The 20,566-nt window shown below is 45.9% G+C and overlaps 1 protein-coding gene across 1 annotated transcript in view; it reads left to right on the top strand.

Annotated features, from left to right (window-relative positions):
- RTKN2 (rhotekin 2) overlaps positions 1-20,566 on the top strand; it is a 299,871-nt gene that overhangs the window by 123,422 nt on the left and 155,883 nt on the right. The window contains exon 6 of the mRNA XM_078642689.1: positions 3,292-3,486. Coding sequence (XP_078498815.1) covers positions 3,292-3,486 — 195 coding nt within the window. The remainder of the gene's footprint in view (positions 1-3,291; positions 3,487-20,566) is intronic.

Below are 20,566 nucleotides of genomic sequence, written 5' to 3'. Positions count from 1 at the left end.
CCTTGGTTAGATCTATTCGCCACAGAAGAGAACGCGCAATGTCATCAGTTCTGCGCGTTGGAGTTTCCAAGACGGCACTCGCTCGGCGACGCCTTTCGGCGCGAGTGGAGTTGCGGTCTGTTGTACGCCTTTCCGCCTATACCACTTCTGCCCAGAGTGCTGAAGAAGATCAGGCGCGACCGGGCCCAAGTTATCCTTGTGGCTCCGGACTGGGCTCGAAGGTACTGGTATCCCGAGCTACTCAGCATGACAGTCGGTCCCTCGATCCGCCTGCCCCTTCAGGAGGACCTTCTGTCGCAGCAGCAGGGGACGGTCCTCCACCCGAACCTGTCCAGTCTCCACCTCCATGCGTGGAGATTGAGCGGCGACAGTTGAGGCCATTTGACTTGCCTCCTGAAGTCTGTGATGTCATTCTGGCAGCCAGGCGTCCCTCCACAAAGTCGGTATACGCCTGCCGGTGGAACAGATTTGTGGCATGGTGCACAGCAAAGGCTGTGGATCCCCTTTCTGCCCCTCTATCTGAGGTTCTCCTCTTCCTCCTTTCCCTTGCCCAGCAGGGCTCTGCTCTGGGCACTATCAAGGGCTATCTTTCTGCCCTTTCCGCCTTCTTGAGGCTACCTGATCAGCCATCTTTGTTCAAGTCCCCTATTGTTTTAAGATTCTTAAAGGGCATCACGCACATGTATCCTCCAGCTCCGTTCGTGATGCCTCAGTGGGACTTGAACCTGGTTTTGACTTTCCTGATGTGCGCTCCCTTTGAGCCCCTTCATTCCTGTCCTCTCCGTCTTCTCACCTTAAAGACGGCCTTCCTGGTAGCCATCACCTCTGCCAGGAGAGTGAGTGAGCTCCAGGCTCTTTCTGTTCAACCTCCTTTCTTGTCTGTTCATCCTGATAAGGTGGTTCTTCGGACCAGACCTTCTTTCCTGCCCAAGGTAGTCTCTGCTTTTCACATTGGGCAGTCCATCACCTTGCCCTCCTTCTTCCCGCCTCCGCATCCTTCAAAGGATGAAGAGCGGCTCCATCGTCTGGACCCAAAACGTGCGCTTTCATTCTATATGGATCGCACACGCCAGTTCCGGGTGGATGACCAACTGTTTGTTGGCTACGTGGGTGAGAAGAAGGGAAGGGCGGTACAGAAACGGACCATCTCTCGGTGGGTCGTCCTGTGCATCAAAGCATGCTACTCTTTGGCTCGGAAGGAGCCTCCTGTTGGGCTGAGGGCCCATTCCACTCGGGCCACGGCGGCCACTACTGCCCTGGGCCGGGGAGTCCCTTTGCAGGACATTTGCCAGGCGGCCACGTGGGCCTCGCTGCACACCTTTGCGAGGCACTACTGCCTGGACAGTCAAGTCCGGAGGGATGGCTTCTTTGGCCGTTCGGTCCTCCAGGACTTTCTGGTGTAGGTTGTATTGGTTCGCAGACCCACCACCGGGGTTGGTATTGCTGGGGTATCTATTCTAAGGTAAGGAATCTAATACTAACCTGTTTCTTTCAGATGAACAAGTTACTTACCTTCGGTAACGATATATCTGTAAGAAACAGTAGTTAGTATTAGATTCCTTACCGCCCCACCCATCCTCCCCGTTCTGCGAACTGATACCTAGGGTTAAGGACATCCCTTTCAGGGCCCTAGTTTCAAATGGCACCAGTGTTAGTTCTCACATGGCTCTGCGTGTTCTGGCGCGGAAAAGCTGTGTGCAAAGAACTGACGTCAGCGCGCGGAGGCGGCGTCTATATACTCCAGCGACGTCATCACGGCGCACGACGCCGACGACGCGGAGCCGCAGGGGACGCCTGCAGACGACGCCTACCGACGCGCAGGGGTACTGCTACGCAAAAGTTTCCGGATCCAGACTGACGCCTGGGGATATTCTAAGGTAAGGAATCTAATACTAACTACTGTTTCTTACAGATATATCGTTACCGAAGGTAAGTAACTTGTTCTTTCATGCTGTTGGACGGCTTGCGGTGCCTTTGCCTTCCCATGTTTTCTGCTCTTTTATGAGCTTCATGGTCCGGTGTGGCTGCGCTGACTTACAGTCCCCACTGTGTTTCATCACCTTGTTGACGGCTACGTTCCCTCTGGAACTTCACGAGGTTCAGTCGCAGACCCGCCTCCTCTTTTGGTATGGCTTTGGTATCTATTCTAAGTTAAGGAATCTGCGGCTAGATGTCTCTATCAGATGAACAAGTTACTTCCTTTCGGAAACGATGTATCTGGTAGAGACGCAGTCTAGCCAGAGATTCCTTAACGCCCGCCCGTCCTCCCCATTCTGAGAGGACCTTTTCAGGTTGGGTTTTCTATCCCCGCCTCCCTCCGGGTGGCTGGACCTTTCTATAGGGTGACATTTTCACTTCACTCATACACAAAATGTTCATTATGTTTTCATTGCTCTACTCTGCCGTTCACGTGATTTGGCGGTATGAGCATATGTCATGTGTCCTTTCCAACACTGTGCCTGGATTGTACGGTGTGGGATCTATTCAGGTTTTTTCCCACCCATGCTCTCCCCTTCTCTGTCGCATTGGGGTCTCTTACCACCCCTGCGACCCATTGGTTCAAGTCTAGGACCTCTGCCACATTCTATTGGTCTTTTATTGATGTTACGATGTCTCTTTCTGGTGAAATCTTAAGGTGAAATTGTCCTTGATCCTATGTCCTGGACTTGTATAACCATGAAGGACAACATTATATTTGCAAGCTTTCGGTCGTCTGCCATGCTGTTTTTTCACATCATCTGGCCTTCGTGTTGTGGGGTTGCTTCTCAGAGCGGTGCTCTGCTCTTTCCTTTTACTTTTCAGGATACAGTGCCTGGCACTGTGCTTCATGATTCTATTTGTCTTCATTTTTGCACACTTTTCCCTTATTTTAACAGTTTTTGGTGGTGGCTCCGCGTTGTGGTGCGGAAAAGTTTCTCTGAAGAAAACTGACTTCAGCGCGCCGGGATGGGCATATATGGCTCTGCTGACGTCACGTCCGTGGACGACGTCAGGGTGGAGCGGAGCGCAGAGGTGCTGCGGTGGAAAAGTTTTCCGGATCCAGTCTGACGCCTGGGGATATTCTAAGTTAAGGAATCTGCGGCTAGACTGTGTCTCTACCAGATACATAGTTACCGAAGGTAAGTAACTCGTTCTTTACCTTGAATGTTTAATTTGCTGTTTGTATACATGGAAATTTGTCTATGGAAGCATTGAGTATACATATGACTTGTGTATGTATTTTTCTATGTATGTATTTTGCTGCCACTTTTCGGCACTTTTTTTTTATCCTGCCATTTTTGTCTTTTTCAGCAATGAAGCAAGACCAGATTTTGAAATTAAATTAGAGGTGTACAGCTGCTCCGTTGAAGAATCTTTTTCATCAAACACTCCTAAAAAACTTGTCCAAAAACTTAGACGCTCATTTTGTAAATCTGTTGGGAAGAGTTGGAGTTTTAACTTGGATGGACCATCTCTCGAAAATGTCGGCCTTTTTAATCCACCCAAGTGAGATTTTAAATTTTATATATATATATAGTTGGATTTGGTGGGAGGATATGTTGACTGTAGAGTGCACTTTGCTTCTAATACGATGAGTTAAGATCACACCAAGGGCTTGCTCACCATGAGAAGATACTAGCCAGCATTGGGGAAGACAATAGGTCTCGCCTATTGTAACCCTTTCCCATCTTTTTTAGCCATGTTATATAGCATCGCTGCTCTGTCCAGCATGGCTAATATTAACAAAGAAAACACAATAATGTGCCTGGGGCGCACCTCCATTCAACATGCATGTGCATGCTTAAAAAACGATCTGGGTTTTTAAAATTTTTTATTTACTGTTCTGAGATGGATCTGTAACCAGAAAAAAAGGGCTCAATAAAGCAAAATACAAATTTAAAAGAATTAAAGAATTGGGGAAGGTCTTCAGTAGAAGCAATAAGACTGAACAACTGAAAGAGCAACGTGGAAGTTGGGGTGGCGAGGGACGGATGAGGCAAAATAGCGAAACAGGAGTGCACATGGCGGTGGGGGTAAGAACTTGGATATGAGAGAGACAGAGTACCGTGGTTGGGGAGAAAAGCTCACAGGGCAGGTAGTTGGAAAATAATGCTCTCATAGAAAAAAAAGAAAAATCTCTAAAAGCAAACCGTAGAAACAAGCAAGCCAAAGAAATGGTATAGAGGCTATGTTCCATAGGAGAGACCAGCAGTAGTTTGAGAAGCTAAGACGGAAATAAGATGCAGGCAAATAAGTGGCATTAAAACTGGCAAATGGTAAGCAATGGGAGGGACTGCAAGCCTCTATATGTTCTTGGTAAACCTACAATATGTCACTTTCAACCAGACCGCTTACACTGTCTGATAGGCTCAATCTGAAAATAGCACCTTGGGGGTCGTGTAGAGGAATGGGTCTATAGGAAATTTGATCTTTGCTGTAAGCTATAGGTTTCCTCTTAAGTTGCACTAATGTTGGTTTTGTTTCTATACAATTAATTTTTGGCTCATGTTACAGATGTCACGTAATAACTTTTGGTTTGACAACTACCTACCTTGCTCTCTCCTTTTCTCTGTTCTTATCTAATTACCGAATATCCTCAATTCCTATTTTTAATACCAACATTTCATTTCTCTTGTGGTCTCTGAGATCATTTTCCAGTAATTGTGTATGAATGGAGGGGTATGCGGCTGTGCTGTTATCTGCTTGATGCACTCAGACTTGGTTGCCCACATTTTCTCAATGGTTATCTATGCATTTCTAAGTTTTGGTGTGAACTAATAGGCTTTGTTTTAGCCAGTTCCTTTTTTAGTAGTGTTTAGGCTTCTTCAGCAAGTTACTCATGCAGGTCTATGTACTGGTGTTATTTTTTTAGGCCTGGCTCCAAAATGGTGCAGTTATTTATCTCTTGCATATGTGGTCTTTTTTGCACAAGGTTTTGTACTTTGATACTGGTTATACTTTTGTCCAAGTTCTCGCCTGGTAAGTTTGGAAACAAAGTTTGTGGTCTGGTTGTAAGTTGGATTTGATTTTCTCATTGTTCTTGTCCATTAGTTGTTTAATAGCCTCCTCTTTGAAATGATAGTGATTGGCCTCTTTCAGTCTGGCTACGGGCTTAGAAGGAATTAAAAGACAAATTAGAACACTAAGATATCCTGAATTTCATTGATACCTTGAAATGCAGAATTCCAGGTTTCTACTTCTAGGTATGATGTCTGACTAGATTTCTATTTTGCCATCCATGGCGTGGTGTACCATTAATCATGAGGAGCACAGTCTTATTTTCCTGGCTTTTACTTTTTAGCTACCATGACCCGTTTCTGTGGATAGTCACCTTATTGAGAAATGTTTGAACTAATGCTGTTGTTCAGTGCTTTTCAGTGATGCATGTGGACACACTCAACAGACAAAGTTATGGAACAAGTGTGTGAATTAATCTTGGCACTGGCCCTTACTCAGGGCTGTATTCTACAAATTTTTCACCCACTGTGCCGTTCTAGACATAGACCAGTGGTATGCCAGTCAGCCAGATCTTACTCTAGTACTTGGTGAACTACGAAGCCTGGTCCCCTCCAAGTGAGAACAAAAGCCTACTTAGGTCTTCTCAGTGAGATTTAGATTTTTTTTATTTTTATTTTTTTCATTGAATATAGCAATAGGTAACCGAAGGTACAAAACATGTTTCACTTTAAATATCAATACATTTCCAATAAATTTCTAAAATAACAGACAAGAGATAAAAAGATAAAAGGGAGCGAGATTCATCGAGATAGAAAAGACAGCCAAAGACATCATTAAAATTTTCAGGACATTATGTACAAAATATGCAATTTATAAAGTGCGTCTGCAAAGAAGTGCAAAACTGCAATAAAGTGCTACTGCAAAGTGCAAAAAGTACAATAAAGTACAATAAAGTACAATCTTAAAAAGTGCTTAGTGCAAGCTAATGTAAGAAAGTGCTAATAAAGTGCAAATGTCCTAGAAAAAACAAAGCTATTACATTCATAGATGAAAAGGCTGTTAGTATTGAAAAATAATTATATCATCTACTCTCGATTTTCTTCACAAATCATCCTCCCTTCAATTGTTCTAGATTCCGAAAATATTTCCAATTCCTTTCAAATCTCCAAATGGCTCCCACTCTGCCAGCATATAAGCCTTTTCAAAAAAACAGGTTCTCCTCATTTTATTAAACCATTTTATATGTGATGGGATCTCCCTGGATTTCCAGCTTTGAAGTATTAAAGAACGAGCAACTGCACAAGATATAAATATAAATACTTCTTCAGCTTTATTAAGCCCGCTCCTGTCCTTGCATATACCGAGCAGGGCTACTTCTGCTGCTGGCAGAAAAGATTTCCCACTGGCCTGTTCGATATCAGCAAATATCCCCTTCCAGAAAGTTTCTAACTGCGGGCAAGTGAAGAAAATATGGTGCCATCCTCCCTGGCTACTAGCCATACATCTGAAGCATTTATTCTCAACTTCAGGATACATCTTTTCCAAAGCCTCCGGTGTATAATATGCTAACCAGCGAGATAGAAAAGACATCCTCTTATAATTGGCTGCACGTAAAGATTTATTTCCCAACTGACACAGGACCTCCCAATCCTTCGTAGAAAAATTGCATTGAGTTGAGAGACTTATTTTCTCAAGATGTCTGTCTACTAGTACATTTTGTCCTGAGCAATGAAGCATCTTGTACCAATATCCTATACCTTTATTCTTTCCTCCATACAGGGCTGTTAGTAAAGCATTAGGAACATTAAGCAGGCCACTTATCTCATTTCTGATAAAGTAGATGATCAGCATATATTCAAAAAAGGTCGGACGCAAGGGACTATTAGTTCTAGCAACTACCTCTTGCCAACTAATTACCCTGTTTTGGACTACCAGATGTCTCAACTCACGGAGCCCACAGAGTTCCCAATTTTTAATATGATTCAAACTTACTGGGAGGCCTATTTGAGTACATTTAATTAAACTTAAATAATGAGAGCCATCGGTACCATGTTTTTTAAAAAGGAGCGACAGTCTTGAGGCATATTCTCTTAGCGTCTTATATCTTGACCTCTTTGGGAGCTTTGCAATTTTTAAAAAACTGCAATTTGAGAACCTGCCTCTTGCAGCATCTTTGTAAGAAAAAAATGATCTCTTGTCTGATTAATCCTCAGTAATCCTGCCAATATATCAAAACATGAAGCTTCGTAATAGGTCCTTAAATGGGGTAGAGCTAAACCTCCTTGATCAACTGAAAGTTGTAGCACTGGAAGTTTAACTCTCGATGCTTTATTGCCCCAGATAAAACCTCTCAGCATTGTTTCCAGCTCTTTAAAGAAACCTAAATTAATTTTAATGGGAACGTTGCTGAACAGAAATATAAGCAAGGGCAGCACCGACATTTTAATCAATGATACCCGGCCTATAACTGTTAATGGGAGAAGGAGCCATTGATCTAGAAGGTTCCGAATTTTGTTCTTCATTCTAGTGTAATTCATGGAAAAAAAAGCATATCATATTCGCTAGTCATGAAAATGCCCAGGTATCTAATTGGGTCACTTCTTGCAGCTCGGGCCTGCAAACCAAAAGGGAGAAAATGAAGATCGGTGTTTAAAGCAAGGACCTCAGGTTTTTTTGGGATTTACTTTATATCCCCCTATCTTTACATAGTTCTTGAACTCTCTCATTAAGTTTTCAATGTTTTCTTTTTTAGGTATTAAATAAAGTATAATGTCATCGGCAAACAACTTTAATTTAGACATACCGATGATAGGGGGCTGAATGGCCACATTATCCCTGATCTTTACCACTAAAGGCTCGATAAAGAAAGTAAAGAGCAGCGGGGACGACGGGCAGCCCTGCCTTGTACCACGACTTACCTTGAGCTTACGAGCCTGTTTTGCATTGATTATTACTTGAGCCGATGCTCCCTCATAGATGTTATGAAGCATCTTAATAATTGAGGCCGGGAATCCGAATTGACCGAGAGAGTAGAACAATGCTGCCCAATTGACCAAGTCAAACGCTTTTTCTGCGTCCGTCCATTAAAATACAGACTGGAGTCAAATTTTTATTAAAATAGTCCAATGCCTGGATTAAGAACTCTGTGTTTGCTGCCATATAACGTCCTGCAATAAACCCAGTCTGATCTTGGTGGATAACCTCCTGGCCTGCGAGCACAAATCTTTCAGCCCATATTTTCATGAGGATTTTATAATCCGAATTTTATAAGCTAATTGGCCTATATGAATTAACGTCATTTTGATTTGTCTTTTTTAATAAAACATATAATTGTAGATTCCTTAAACTCAACAGGGACGTGCCCACCTAACCTAATATAATTATATAACTTTTTCAAGGGAGTTACTAATTCTTTAAAAAAAACCTTATAAAACTCATTTGGTAATCTGTCCTGGTCGGAAGCCTTTGCCCCTGAAGTTGCTTTTATACATTCTTGTATTTCAGAGGTACTTATTTCAAGACTGATTTGGTTGACCCGATTTATGGAGATTTTGGGGATTTCTATATTTGCAAAGTAGTCCTGGATCATTACTTCCTCTACCTGGTATTCCGTAGAGTAGATTTTTTCAAAATGATCCAGGAAAATCCTAGAGATCTTATCTCTATCCTCCTCCTCCAGTCCACTCTGAGGGTCTCGGATTTTCACTATCAGTGATGACTGCTGCCTCTTTCTTGTAGAGTTAGCTAATAATTTTCCCACCAACTGACTGTCTTCGTAGACAGTTTTGTTGGAAGGCTTTCGAGCTATTGATCGCTTCCGCAATAAAAAAATCACGTAGATGAGTTTTAGCCCGCTCTAATTGGCTCGAATGTTGTTGGAGCTGTAAAGCATATTCCCTCTCTACGGCTGACAGAAGCTTAGATATTTTTAGCTTTCTTTCATTCGCCTTAGCGCTAGTATACGTGATGATCTGGGCGCGTGCTGTTGCTTTAAATCCGCCCGAAACAGAGAAGGGTTCAGCTGTTATCATTCATTTCAAAGAATTGTATAATCCATTCTCTGAATTCTGAAACCCAATCCTAGTTTTGTAGCAGGGTGCGGTCCAGCTGCCACCTGGGACGCTCCCCATCCGCTCCTCCAAGTACTAACTCTAGTTCTATTCTGCAGTGGTCAGAAAACCGATTGCATCCAATCAGAGTTCTTGAGATCTGAAAAGATCTAGATATTAAAAAGAAATCTATTCTGGATGCAGTCTGAAACCGGTGGGAATAACATGTAAAAGATTCACCTTCAACATTCCTACAACACCATGGATCCCTTCATTGATACTCATGTAAGAGTGCTTCAAAAAAACTTTTTCTTTTAGGTTTTAGCTGTTTCTTTTTCTTATTAGAAGTATCTCTTAACAAATCTTGAATATAATTAAAATCTCCTCCTAGAACTATCTGTCCTGGGACTCCCCTTAAAGATTCATAAATTTCTGTCAACCCGGAAATATCATCAAGGAGGGGCCATAGTAATTCACAAAGTTTATAATTTTAACTTGCAATTTTGCCACCACCCATTGCCACCTACCCTTGGCATCTCTTCGAACCTGTAAAAATTCCCAGGCTAGATCCCTTGAGAAAAAAATAGCAACCTCTCTCTGGGCCACCCCTGCTGATGAGAAAAAGACATTAGAAAAGTATCTAGGAATAAACAGCTTCGGACTATTAGACTTCAAATGAGTCTCCTGAAAAAAGACCACCTGGGATCTAAGAGATACTACCCATTTCACAAGAGCCCCGTACTTCTGTTTATTTAACATTCCATTTGCATTAATTGACAGGATATTACAAGTATTACATTTCATATAAAAAAGGTCTTTTCCCTGTTAAGTACCTAACAATAGATCTTAAAAAAATGCTATGCCTATTGCACCTATTCCTTTTTACTGCATTATCCCCCCCCTCCCACACCCTACCCAGGAATGTGGAAACTCCCCTCCCTGCCACGCTGGCCACATTCCTCCCACTTCTTCTGGTCTGGGTGTCCTTTTGTTACACCCTAAGTGACCCGTAGATCTGGTACCGCCCCATACTACTATTATTCACGATTAACCCTAGACAAAATGAAAAACCAAAGTGAAAAGAAAGGAGGAAGACAACTCAGGAAGAGTAGAGCATTACAAACCCAAGGTTACATTTTCTCCTTTTCAGGCCCTGGCTCCTGAAGAGATCTCCTTAGGAAGGGATTGTGCCTCTTCTACGTCAGTGAACAAGTAGAATTTTCCCTTAACCAGGACCTACAATTTTGACTGCTGCACAATCGAGGCTTGAGCGCCATTTGCTTTAAATAGATGTAGAATTTTTACAAATTCTTTTCTTCTTTTTGCAGCTACTGCAGTCATGTCCGAAAAGATCCTACATTTTGTTGTTTCTGATACTGAAAACCGACGTTGTTGGAAGGCTCTAGAAAGAAATCCTCTCCTTAATCCTATAATCAGCAAAGTTCAAAAGGATAGTTCTTGGAAATGTTGAATTTGGAAAGCGCTGGGCCGGGACCCGATGAGCCCTTGTTATTGTCAAGTCCCCCTCAAATTCAGGTAGAACTGTGTGCTGAATAAAAGAATTGGCCCACTGAATAGTATCGGAACCTTCTATTCCTTCCGGAACCCCTACAATCCTTAGATTTGACCTTCTGAAGTGATTTTCAAGCTCCTCAAGCTTGTTTTCAAGAAAGTTTTTCTTCTTGGTTGCCTCCCTTGCTTCCCCCGAGACCAGGTTCATTTGATCTTAGAGGGCAGAGATCCTAGCCTCTGCCTCCTGAAGTCTATTCGGGATCACAAGCATCGATTCCTCAAATTTGTCCATTCTTAAATGTAAGGCAGCTATCTCCACTTGCTGGTTGTTTTATTTCTCGCATCTCATCAAGAATTAAATTCAGCATTTCGCGAATGTCTAGCTGATATCTCACCTCTGATCTCTCCTCTGATCCCGCAAGGCTATCTTTTCCTGCCAAAAGATTTATGTTAGAGCCCGTATTACTCTCATTGAGGCTCGGCTGTACCTCTTCACCCTCTACACGTGCAGCTCCCGATACTCCGCTTTGTATATCCGGAGGTGGCGAACAGTCTTGCACACAAACCTTCTCATCCATCACCTCTTTTGTGGAGATTCTGGGAGATAGCGGAATATGTAGAAGAAGAGGCTCAGGTGCCTGTTCATGGCTATGAGTCTTTGATGTTTTTATCGGGCCAGGGTCGTCAGGTCGTGCAATATTAGCTCATAAAGCTGGTGAGTTGAGGTTGTGGGGGATTGTACGGGGAGAGTCTTTGGAGTGGTTTTCTTTGCAAAGAGTGGATACTCCTTTAACTCTTTTCCTCCATTACCACTTTTATTTTTACCCTCTCCTGCCTGAGGTGGTGTTTCTAAAGCTGGTACCAAGGTACAAGCTGGCATCTCTGCTTCTAGTTCCAGTTCGGATTGCATTGTTGTATTAAAGATGTCTTGACACCCCATAACTGCCTTCTCTGGCTCCTTAACTTGCAGAGAGGAAGAAGCGAGAGGTAGTTCATCATCTGAGGACTCGGGCATCGTATCCCCAGCCGAGCTCTCTTCCCTAGTTTTATCTTTATTTTTGTCGTTGTCCTTGGCTGCTTTTCGTGAGGCCTTTCTGGCTAAGGCTTAGCGGGTTCTCGCTTTCTGGCGAGCAGCCAATTAGACTTATAAATTCCTCTTCCTCCTTTTGAAGCTTGCCCATTATTGCGTATAATTCTAACAGGGAAGACCCTCCCTTGAATGTTTCTTTCTGTTACGCCCTGGATGCACAGCAAAAAAAAAGTTCTGCCAGTCGTTAGTGATGCACGCAGCGTAAAAAGTTCCAGAACTTCTTATCCCACCACTACGGCAGGAATCTCCAATCCTCCACCTCAGCTCTGGCTCCAGCTTTCGGCAAAAGTTCAAACAGCAGGCTGCTGCAGCAACAATTTCGAACCTCAGGGGACAGCGTAAAATCCAGAAGCAACGAGCACCAAGCCTCGAAGAAGTTGTAAAATCCCTGAGAGCTGAGTCTCTTAAATCAGCAGCTTTAGAGAAAGATTGTGCGCCCCAGCTTCATGCTCACAACACGAAGATCTGCAGTCAGAATCAGAGTCAAGTCTTGAAATACGAGACGCCGGGACCTGAAAGCTGAGTCTCCCAAAATCAGCAGTAGCTTCGCAGGTGAGTTGAGATGCCCCCAGCTTCATGCACAATTCGCAGGAGATGTAGATTTAGTCCTGTGGCACAGGATCAATTTGCAAAGGGTGCAGGCGGAATCCATCTTGGTTCTTAGAATATCATAATCTTAGATTCTTTTATACATATAAAGCAGTCCTTACCAAATGTTTTAGAACCATGACCCAATTTTTAGAATTACAAACATTCGAGACCCACTTAGCTTTAATCAACATGAAGCGTGCACTGCTCTGCGATGCATGCTGTATTGAGTTAGGGATTTGATGCTTCACCCAATCTCAGCCCATATTTTTCATTGACTTGTGCCGTTGTCCTTTGCAAATGCTGGCTTCTGATTCCTTAATCACCTTATAAGTCCCTCCTTGGTAGTGCCTTATCTCTTCATTTGAAACCTCCCATGAGGACTGGCCCTTTTACTTCTGTTGCTGCATGGTATGTGTTATTTAGTCTGTAATCACTATTTTCTTTAATGGTTTTTGCCGTACTGCAGGCACGACGTGCTTTCCTTAAATTCAGCGCGCCTAGTGTGCTTTCACTTTACAAGCAGCTGGGACAATGGCATTGTAAATGCCAATAGCTTAAACTCTTGTAAATGTGAGACATATTGCATTGCAAATATTTTTTATGTTGTCAAAGCCCCCATGCCACACTTTCACATGCATGAAGACCACACCCCTTTCTTTAGAAGAGCCGTGTCGAAGGAAAGGTGCACAGCCTCTATAAAAGTGAAACCGCTGCATAGGGGCATTTACAAATAAAACCAGCATTGGCATAGCCAATAGGTCTCGCCTTTGGGACTTAAGAAGTGTTTAGACATGCCACATTTGTTGTTGCACCAATGATATTGTACTGCATAACTAAATACTTATAAGGTTCTAAAGGCGAGACCTATTGGCTATGCCAGTGCTTGTTTTATTTATCACAATCCAGAAAAACGTGAAGAAACTGGAGTTCATTCCTTAGATATAAGAAGCGCACTACTTATCTATCTCAAAAGGGTTGCAGAATTTAAACTCTGCTTAGTTTTTTTCCCCCAGAGTTTTATGTAGCGCGAACTTGACCCGAATCGGGTATCGGAGCGCTTTACATTGCACCAGTTGCATTGGATGAGGACACATTCATTTTTGTTAGGCACGGGGCGATTAAGTGATTTGCCCAGAATCCCAGGATGTTCAGCGTCATTGCCGAGACTCGAACCCAGTTCCCCAGATTCGAGGTCGGATTCCCTAGTCGTTAGGACAACTCCTCTCCCCTGTGTTTGTCAATTTTGGGCCAGAAAAAGGGGGTTGAAGTTCCAACTCTCAGCAGGTGGATTTGTACCCTAACTTCTTTAGCCAACAAGAATCGTGTGTCCCGTCACCTCTGGGTATCCAGGGTAGATAAACCAGTGGTATATTAAGTCTCCCTAGGGATTGGTCCACGGGGCATCATTGATGGTAATTTGCAGATTGTATACTTGGGCTGTTCCATCTAGAATTATTTGGATAATGATTTAATTACTTACCTGTAATTGCATTACCACAAGTCCATCTCTAGTTTTGATTTGTTATTTCCTAACTCCCACCGTGTTTGAATAGTCTAACTATACTTTCTTGGGTGTGTTACAATCGAGCATGACGTGTGGATGGGGAGGTTCTTTTATTTGCTTGATAAGAGAGTGTGTTTGGGGGCACGAGGGCCTCGTTTCACAATTAATCAAAGTGTGAGATGGACTGCAAGTAATGGAATTACCGGTAAGTAATTGAAGCATTATTGTAGCCCTTTTTAACCTATTCACATCTTCAACCAGTAATGTAAGGAATATCCAGATGAAACTTTGTTTGGCAGGTAATCCTGCCAACTTTCTTCCACAGCAGAAACGCTACCAAAGAAGTCCCAGAGAAAGATTGTGAGATGTTAGGAATTACCAGTATAGCTCCCATAATTAATTACCACTGTATTTCTCACTAATACTGAGATGTTTTTTGAATGGTGGGGTATACAAATATCCTCCTACTTGATATTTTTTTCCACTCAACGAAGCTACAAGTCGTGTAATGTGGTATAATTGCATTAAAGATAATCAGCTAGAATCTTTAAAATGTGAAGTAATATCAAAGGAACACGTTATCACACCAGTCAAAATAAGTGTGAGACCCTCCAAATGAAGGTCATCTGGAAATGTGAAATGTAAAAAGCAAGCCGGTGGGAGTCATGCTCCGATTGAAACAGGGATTCCAAAAACACATTATCGAATAGGGAAGTATTTGGATATGCGGTCAGATTAGTGCAACTGAAATGCAGTGAAGGATCAGCCCAGTCAGTCACAAGCCAGGCTCATTCTGTCTGATTTGTTATTAACTGCCTCTGCCCTCAAAATCAGATGCAAGTTGTTTCCACGAAGTTATAGCTCTGTTTGCAACATAACTTACCACTGAATGTGGTTGAAACTCTACACCTGTGATTCTTAACCTTTGGACCGGGGACCCCGGGAGTCACACCACCTACTGAGAGGGTCTGCGTCTTCTTAGAAAATTAAATAATATTAACAGATTCACAAAGTGTATAAAAATAAAAAAAACTTGAAATTAGAGGCTAAAAATTAAGTTGTATCCTCATCGAACAGAATATAGTATGGACGATGAATGGCCTCTATTAAATGTAGAAGTTCCTAACTTCCAATTAAAATTTAGATTTTTTTTAAAGATTTGTTAACTAAACAAAATAATGTATAATGTATGTTTGTTTGATTAATGCTCATTTCAGTGTTTTTTGTGTATTTTTTGGGGTTCAAATCATCAAATTCTTAGGCCAGGGTCCTCGGTGTCCAGTAATGACTCAGTGGGTGTCCCTGATTACAATCATGATTCAGTTTCAGTCCCCCACTTCCAGTAATGGTTAAGGAGGGTTCCACAGACGTCAAAAGGTTAAGAACCACTGCTCCACACTCATGACAGGTCCAATATGCAAAGTGTTTTTGTATCTGTAAATTAGATTTACACCTGCGGAAATGAATAGTTTAGTTATGCATCAATAAGAGCGGTTCTCCAAACCCAACAGGTCTAAACAACTCATGCGGGAAACCTGATTTTAGGTCAATTATTCACGCGTAAATGGACCACAAATGTTTTATATAAGAACTTGAACACTGTATCTAAGGCTGAATGGGAATGGGCGACCTAGGACCACAAAAAGTTACCAAATATACTTGCAAATTTTGTCTTCTACATTTGAAATATTTTTTCTGACTTCTCTAAAATTCATATATCCTAGCTCCTGCCTGGAAATCAATTACATTTGCAGGTTTCCAGGCGTAATTCTGGAAAACTGCAATAAATTTCCATTTACAGTTAAGTAAGACATTTTCTCGTTGCATAGCTGCGAATGTTTATGGCGTAAGTGTAATTGCACTTTGTGGGTTTTTAAGGTTTCACACATTGGAAACTGATTTATCCTGTCCTAAACAGAAGTGAGTCTCCCACAGTTAACAGAGAGGAAATGGGACGCATAAGGCCCAGAACCAACAGATGATAAATACAATGATAATAACACAATATTATTATAATTTTATTTATCGCTGTCTGAGCCGGGCAATGACTATAGGGCGGGACCCACATGGCAAGGAGGAGGAGTAGTGTGCACTTAAGTGTGCACGTCTGTTTGTCCGGCCATCTTAGGCTGGTCAAACAGACATGCACACTTGTGGTGTGTCTCCAACCCAGCTGTGTTGCACAGCTAGTTTGGAGAAAAGCCAAAGGCTCCCAGGCACTGTCTGAGTGGCAAATGAGACTGCTCAGACCAATTCTGGCACTGCTCTCATGCTAGAGAGCAGGGTCTGGATTGGGTGGGGAGCCTGTGCTTTGTGGCTCATCTACTTCTGGGCCGGATGAGAGAAGCAATGAAACGGCCGGCAGCGGGAGCAGCAGGTAAGTTATTTTTAATTCATCCCCCAAGCCCCCACCCTATCACTTCAGATAAGCATCTTCTGCCACTGGTGAACTGGCCCGAATTGTGAAAAAGCCCTGGATTCTAATTTTTTTGTACCAGCTTAAAAGATGAGCAGAGTAGTGGCAATGATCATGGTCAGACTGGCCTTATTGGGCATTGGGCATTTCTGCGGGAGGCTGGAAGGGTTTTGAGGCCAGTTCTTAAGGGAGGGCGGTTTTGCAATGCTTCTCTGTCGGTCCTCAGTAGCAAAGTTCTTTGTATATGGAGTGGCAATAAACGTTCAAGATATCTCTAATGATTAATCTTCCCATTTGAACAAGCTGTAGTTTTGTCTAGTGGCAGTTTTAACTCATCTAAGGTAGCGCAGAGAGTTAATATACCTGCTGCAAAGATTATGTCGCACGCAGGTCACAAATGTATTTTATGTGCATAGCTCTTTAGAGTTGCTGCTTTTGTCACAAAGATCCTTTTGTTACTGTGCAGTTCATAAGTTACAATAGTAATCTATCACAGTGAGCTATGAACTGCCATCAAAGAGCTGGCTGCAAACTGAATGGTACAGGTTTGAAAGTTATGTGTTTTCCAGTGTTTCATTATCCTAATGTTGATAAAAAGGGTTTGTTGGGGAGAAATAAGTCTTATTAGAAAATGCAGCCCAAACCACTGTTACGTTTTAAATCCTCAGCTTGTGCTTTTCGAGCCCAAACACTCTTAAAAAAAAAAATTCTACGCCTCGTAGTGCCCTTTGGTACCCAGTCCGGCCCTGGCAAAGATGCCATAGATGCTAATGAAACCTAGGAAAAAGGTCTTCTCTACTGGACTTGGTGTAAAACGGGCATAGTTAGGCTCCAGTTGACCCCTCAAGCTGCGGGGCGGTGCCATTGCCCCATGTGCACTGATAAGGATTCTGAGGATGAACATGTTTAAAGTTCCTTTTCCTGCTTACTTGAAGTTGCTGTCAACCATTTCAGGCACGAAGTTCCGGCTCTTTGCACAGTGATTCGATGGTTTCATTTCAAATCCACAAATGTTCACTTGGCTAGTAACTCATCACAACAGGGGTAAAGGACCAAATGGGCCAGACAGAGCGAGCAGGCTTTTCTTTGCCCAGAGAGTGGTTGAGGTGCTTTCATAAAAAGTGAGTGCAGGTGGGGCGGGGTGGGGGAATGTTAATAGCACACAGTGTATCTGTTGTATGCCCCCAAGGGCCTTTAGTTCCTATTTTCTTTTTCCAGCTTCACCCAAAGAGCACTACATCTGAAAGAAACAGGTTAGTATTAGATTCCTTACCTTAGAATATCCCCAGGCGTCAGTCTGGATCCGGAAACTTTTGCGTAGCAGTACCCCTGCGCGTCGGTAGGCGTCGTCTGCAGGCGTCCCCTGCGGCTCCGCGTCGTCGGCGTCGTGCGCCGTGATGACGTCGCTGGAGTATATAGACGCCGCCTCCGCGCGCTGACGTCAGTTCTTTTTTTCCGCGCCAGTTAGCGCAGATCCGAAGAGCAGTACTCCGGTCTTTTGACCAAGTTTATTGTTAACTACTTAATCTTCTACGGTGCCGGTAGGATGCCCGGTTTCAAGGGTTGCGACGAGTGCGACCGCCTGATGTCGGTCACCGACCACCATCGACTCTGCCTCCGGTGTCTGGGCGCGGACCACGACGTGGAGTCCTGCGTCGACTGTCGGGCCTTGACTGGTAAAGCTAGGCGGGAGCGGTCCCGCAAGCTTCTCGAGCTCCGTGTGTCGGCCCCGCGTCGAGAGCGGTCCCGGTCCGGTCGGAGGTCGAGGGAGCGGTCGAAGGAACGATCGCGGAGCCGCCATGAGCGCTCCGGGAGTCGCCACCATTCCTCCGGTTCGTCAGGTAAGCGTAAGAAGTCGGGGCGTCGTCATCGTACCCCCGACTCCCCCCCCCGCGGCCCCGCGTGGGTTGCCGACGCCGTCTGCCCCATACCTGTCGGTCCCTGGGGAAGGCGCGTCGCGTGAGGAGATCGAGGCCTTCCTCATCGCTATGAGGGCGAGGTCTCCTCCGGCGGGGCCTGCGGGCCCGTCGGTCCCGTCTGGGGGCCCGAGCGGTTCGGGTGCTCCTGCCTCGACGCCGCCGGTGGCTCCGGCCTCGGCGCCGCTGGGCCCCTCAGGTTCGTCGCCGGCTGGTCTACAGGCCTCTCCGGCGTCGGATCCTTTGGGCCAACCCGTGGTACCGCCTCCGCGCGGTGCGGCGACTCCGCCGTCGGTTCCGGCCGGCGTCGGGTCCCCCGGCGCCGACGCCACGCCCCCTCTGACTCCTGACGCGGAGTCGGACCGGCGTCGTCCGACGCCGGATCCGGCGCCGATGGGGCCCATTGACCCCGAGGTCTATATCGTCGATCCAGAATACGGCGATGAGGACGAGTATGGAGAGGGTTGGGAGGGGTCTGAGGACCCTTTATCCCGTGCCTGCCAGTATGATGTGGACTGGGTAGGTGATCTGGGTGATGCCAGTGGTCTGGACGAGTCGCCCAACCCTGGGTTTGTCTCCCCGACCCCTGTGGCGTCTGAGGCAGGTGCTGCCTATTCGGTGGTCCTGATGAGGGCTGCCAAGGCCTTGAGCCTTGAGCTCCCTGTCGCGAAGGTCAAGCCGAACATTCTGACCGAAGTGTTTAAACCGCAGTCATGCCCCCAGGAGCCTCTGCTGCCGTTTAATGAGGCCCTGACGGATGTCCTTTTGGGCACCTGGTCCAGGCCCGCTTCCGGTGCACCGGTTGACCGGAACGTTGCCAGGCGTCACCGTCCGTGCTCGGACGACCCTGCCTTCCTATCCACCCATCCCTCCCCGGAGAGTCTGGTGATCCAGGCCTCCACTTCGCAGTCCGCGTTCCCGTCGGCTCCGCCCGATCGGGAATCAAAGCGGTATGACCAATTTGGTAAAAAGGTCTTTTCCTCTTTGAGCGCTGGACTGCGGTCTTGTAATACCGCGTGCCTCTTGGGCCGCTACACCCACTCCCTGTGGGATACGGTCGAGGAGTGTTTGCCGCAATGCCCCCAGGAAGTGCGGGACAAGCTCACCCGGGCCTTCGTTGAAGGCCGGGATGCGGCGCGGTACTCGATCCGTTGTGGTCTGGACACGACCGACTCGCTGGGACGGGCTATGTCCACGACGGTGGCGATTCGTCGCCATGCTTGGCTGAGATCTGCCAACTTCTCGCCAGACGTCCAAAATACACTCATGGACATGCCATTTGATGGCAGTCGCCTGTTTGGTGACAAAGCGGATCACGCGCTGGAGCGCTTCAAGGACTCCAGGGTCACGGCCAAGTCCTTGGGTCTTTCGACCCAGCGCCAGCAGACGGGTTCGTTTCGCCCCTTTCGTGGCCAAGGGAGGGGCGGTCCCACACGTGCTGCCAGCCACGCGCCGCAGAACGCTCCCCAGCGCGGTGGCGGCCGTGGTTTCCGCCGTGGTGGCGGTAGAGGCCAGCGGCGAGGTCAGTCCACGCCTCCCCCCGCTGCTGCATCCAAGCCTTCCTAGTCCGAGCTTTCGGGCTCACGTGACGCCAGTGGGTGGCAGGGTTCGCCATCACCACTCCCGCTGGCGCGCGATAACATCGGACAGGTGGGTGCTGCAGCTCGTTCGAAGGGGCTACGCCCTCCCCTTCGAGTCCACTCCTCCAGCCATGCCACCGCAGAACCACCGTGTGTCGGGGGACCACTTGACACTTCTGCAGGAGGAAGTTACGGCCCTCTTGGCCAAGGGGGCCATCGAGCGCGTTCCTGGGCCAGAAGTAGGGTGTGGTTGCTACTCCCACTACTTTCTGGTGCCCAAGAAGGACAAAGGAGGCCTGCGTCCTATCTTGGACCTACGGAACGTCAACGGCTTCCTCCGGAAGGAGAAGTTCAAGATGTTGACTTTGGCTCAGGTCTTGGCTGCTCTAGACCCACAAGACTGGATGGTAGCGTTGGACTTGCAGGATGCGTATTTTCACATCCCCGTCCTGCCGGCCCACCGGCGTTACCTGCGGTTCACGGTAGGCCACGAGCACTTTCAGTTTATCGTGCTCCCCTTCGGCCTTACAAGCGCCCCACGGGTGTTCACGAAAGTGATGGCGGTGGTCGCAGCTCATCTGCGCCGGTTAGGGGTTTCAGTCTTCCCCTACCTCGACGACTGGTTGTTGAAGGCGGGCTCGCCCCAGACAGTCGTCCACCACCTTCAGATGACGGCAGACCTCCTGCACGAGCTGGGGTTTTCCATCAATGTGCCGAAATCACACCTGTGTCCCTCTCAAAAGCTCCTTTTCATCGGAGCGGTTCTCGACTCGGCGCAGTTTCGGGTTTATCCTCCGGAACGGCGGGTCCGGGATATTCAGGCTCTGATTCCCATCTTTCAGCCTTTATCCCGGGTTTCGGTCAGGTTGACGCTGCGGCTTCTGGGGCTGATGGCCTTCTGCATCCTACTGGTGTATCACGCCAGGTGGCGGATGCGGGCTCTGCAGTGGGACCTGAAGTTTCAGTGGGC

This window comes from Lissotriton helveticus, chromosome 5_1 (genome assembly GCF_964261635.1).
Source record: "Lissotriton helveticus chromosome 5_1, aLisHel1.1, whole genome shotgun sequence".
NCBI lineage: Eukaryota > Metazoa > Chordata > Amphibia > Caudata > Salamandridae > Lissotriton > Lissotriton helveticus.
This window is presented reverse-complemented; position numbering and strand designations above follow the sequence as displayed.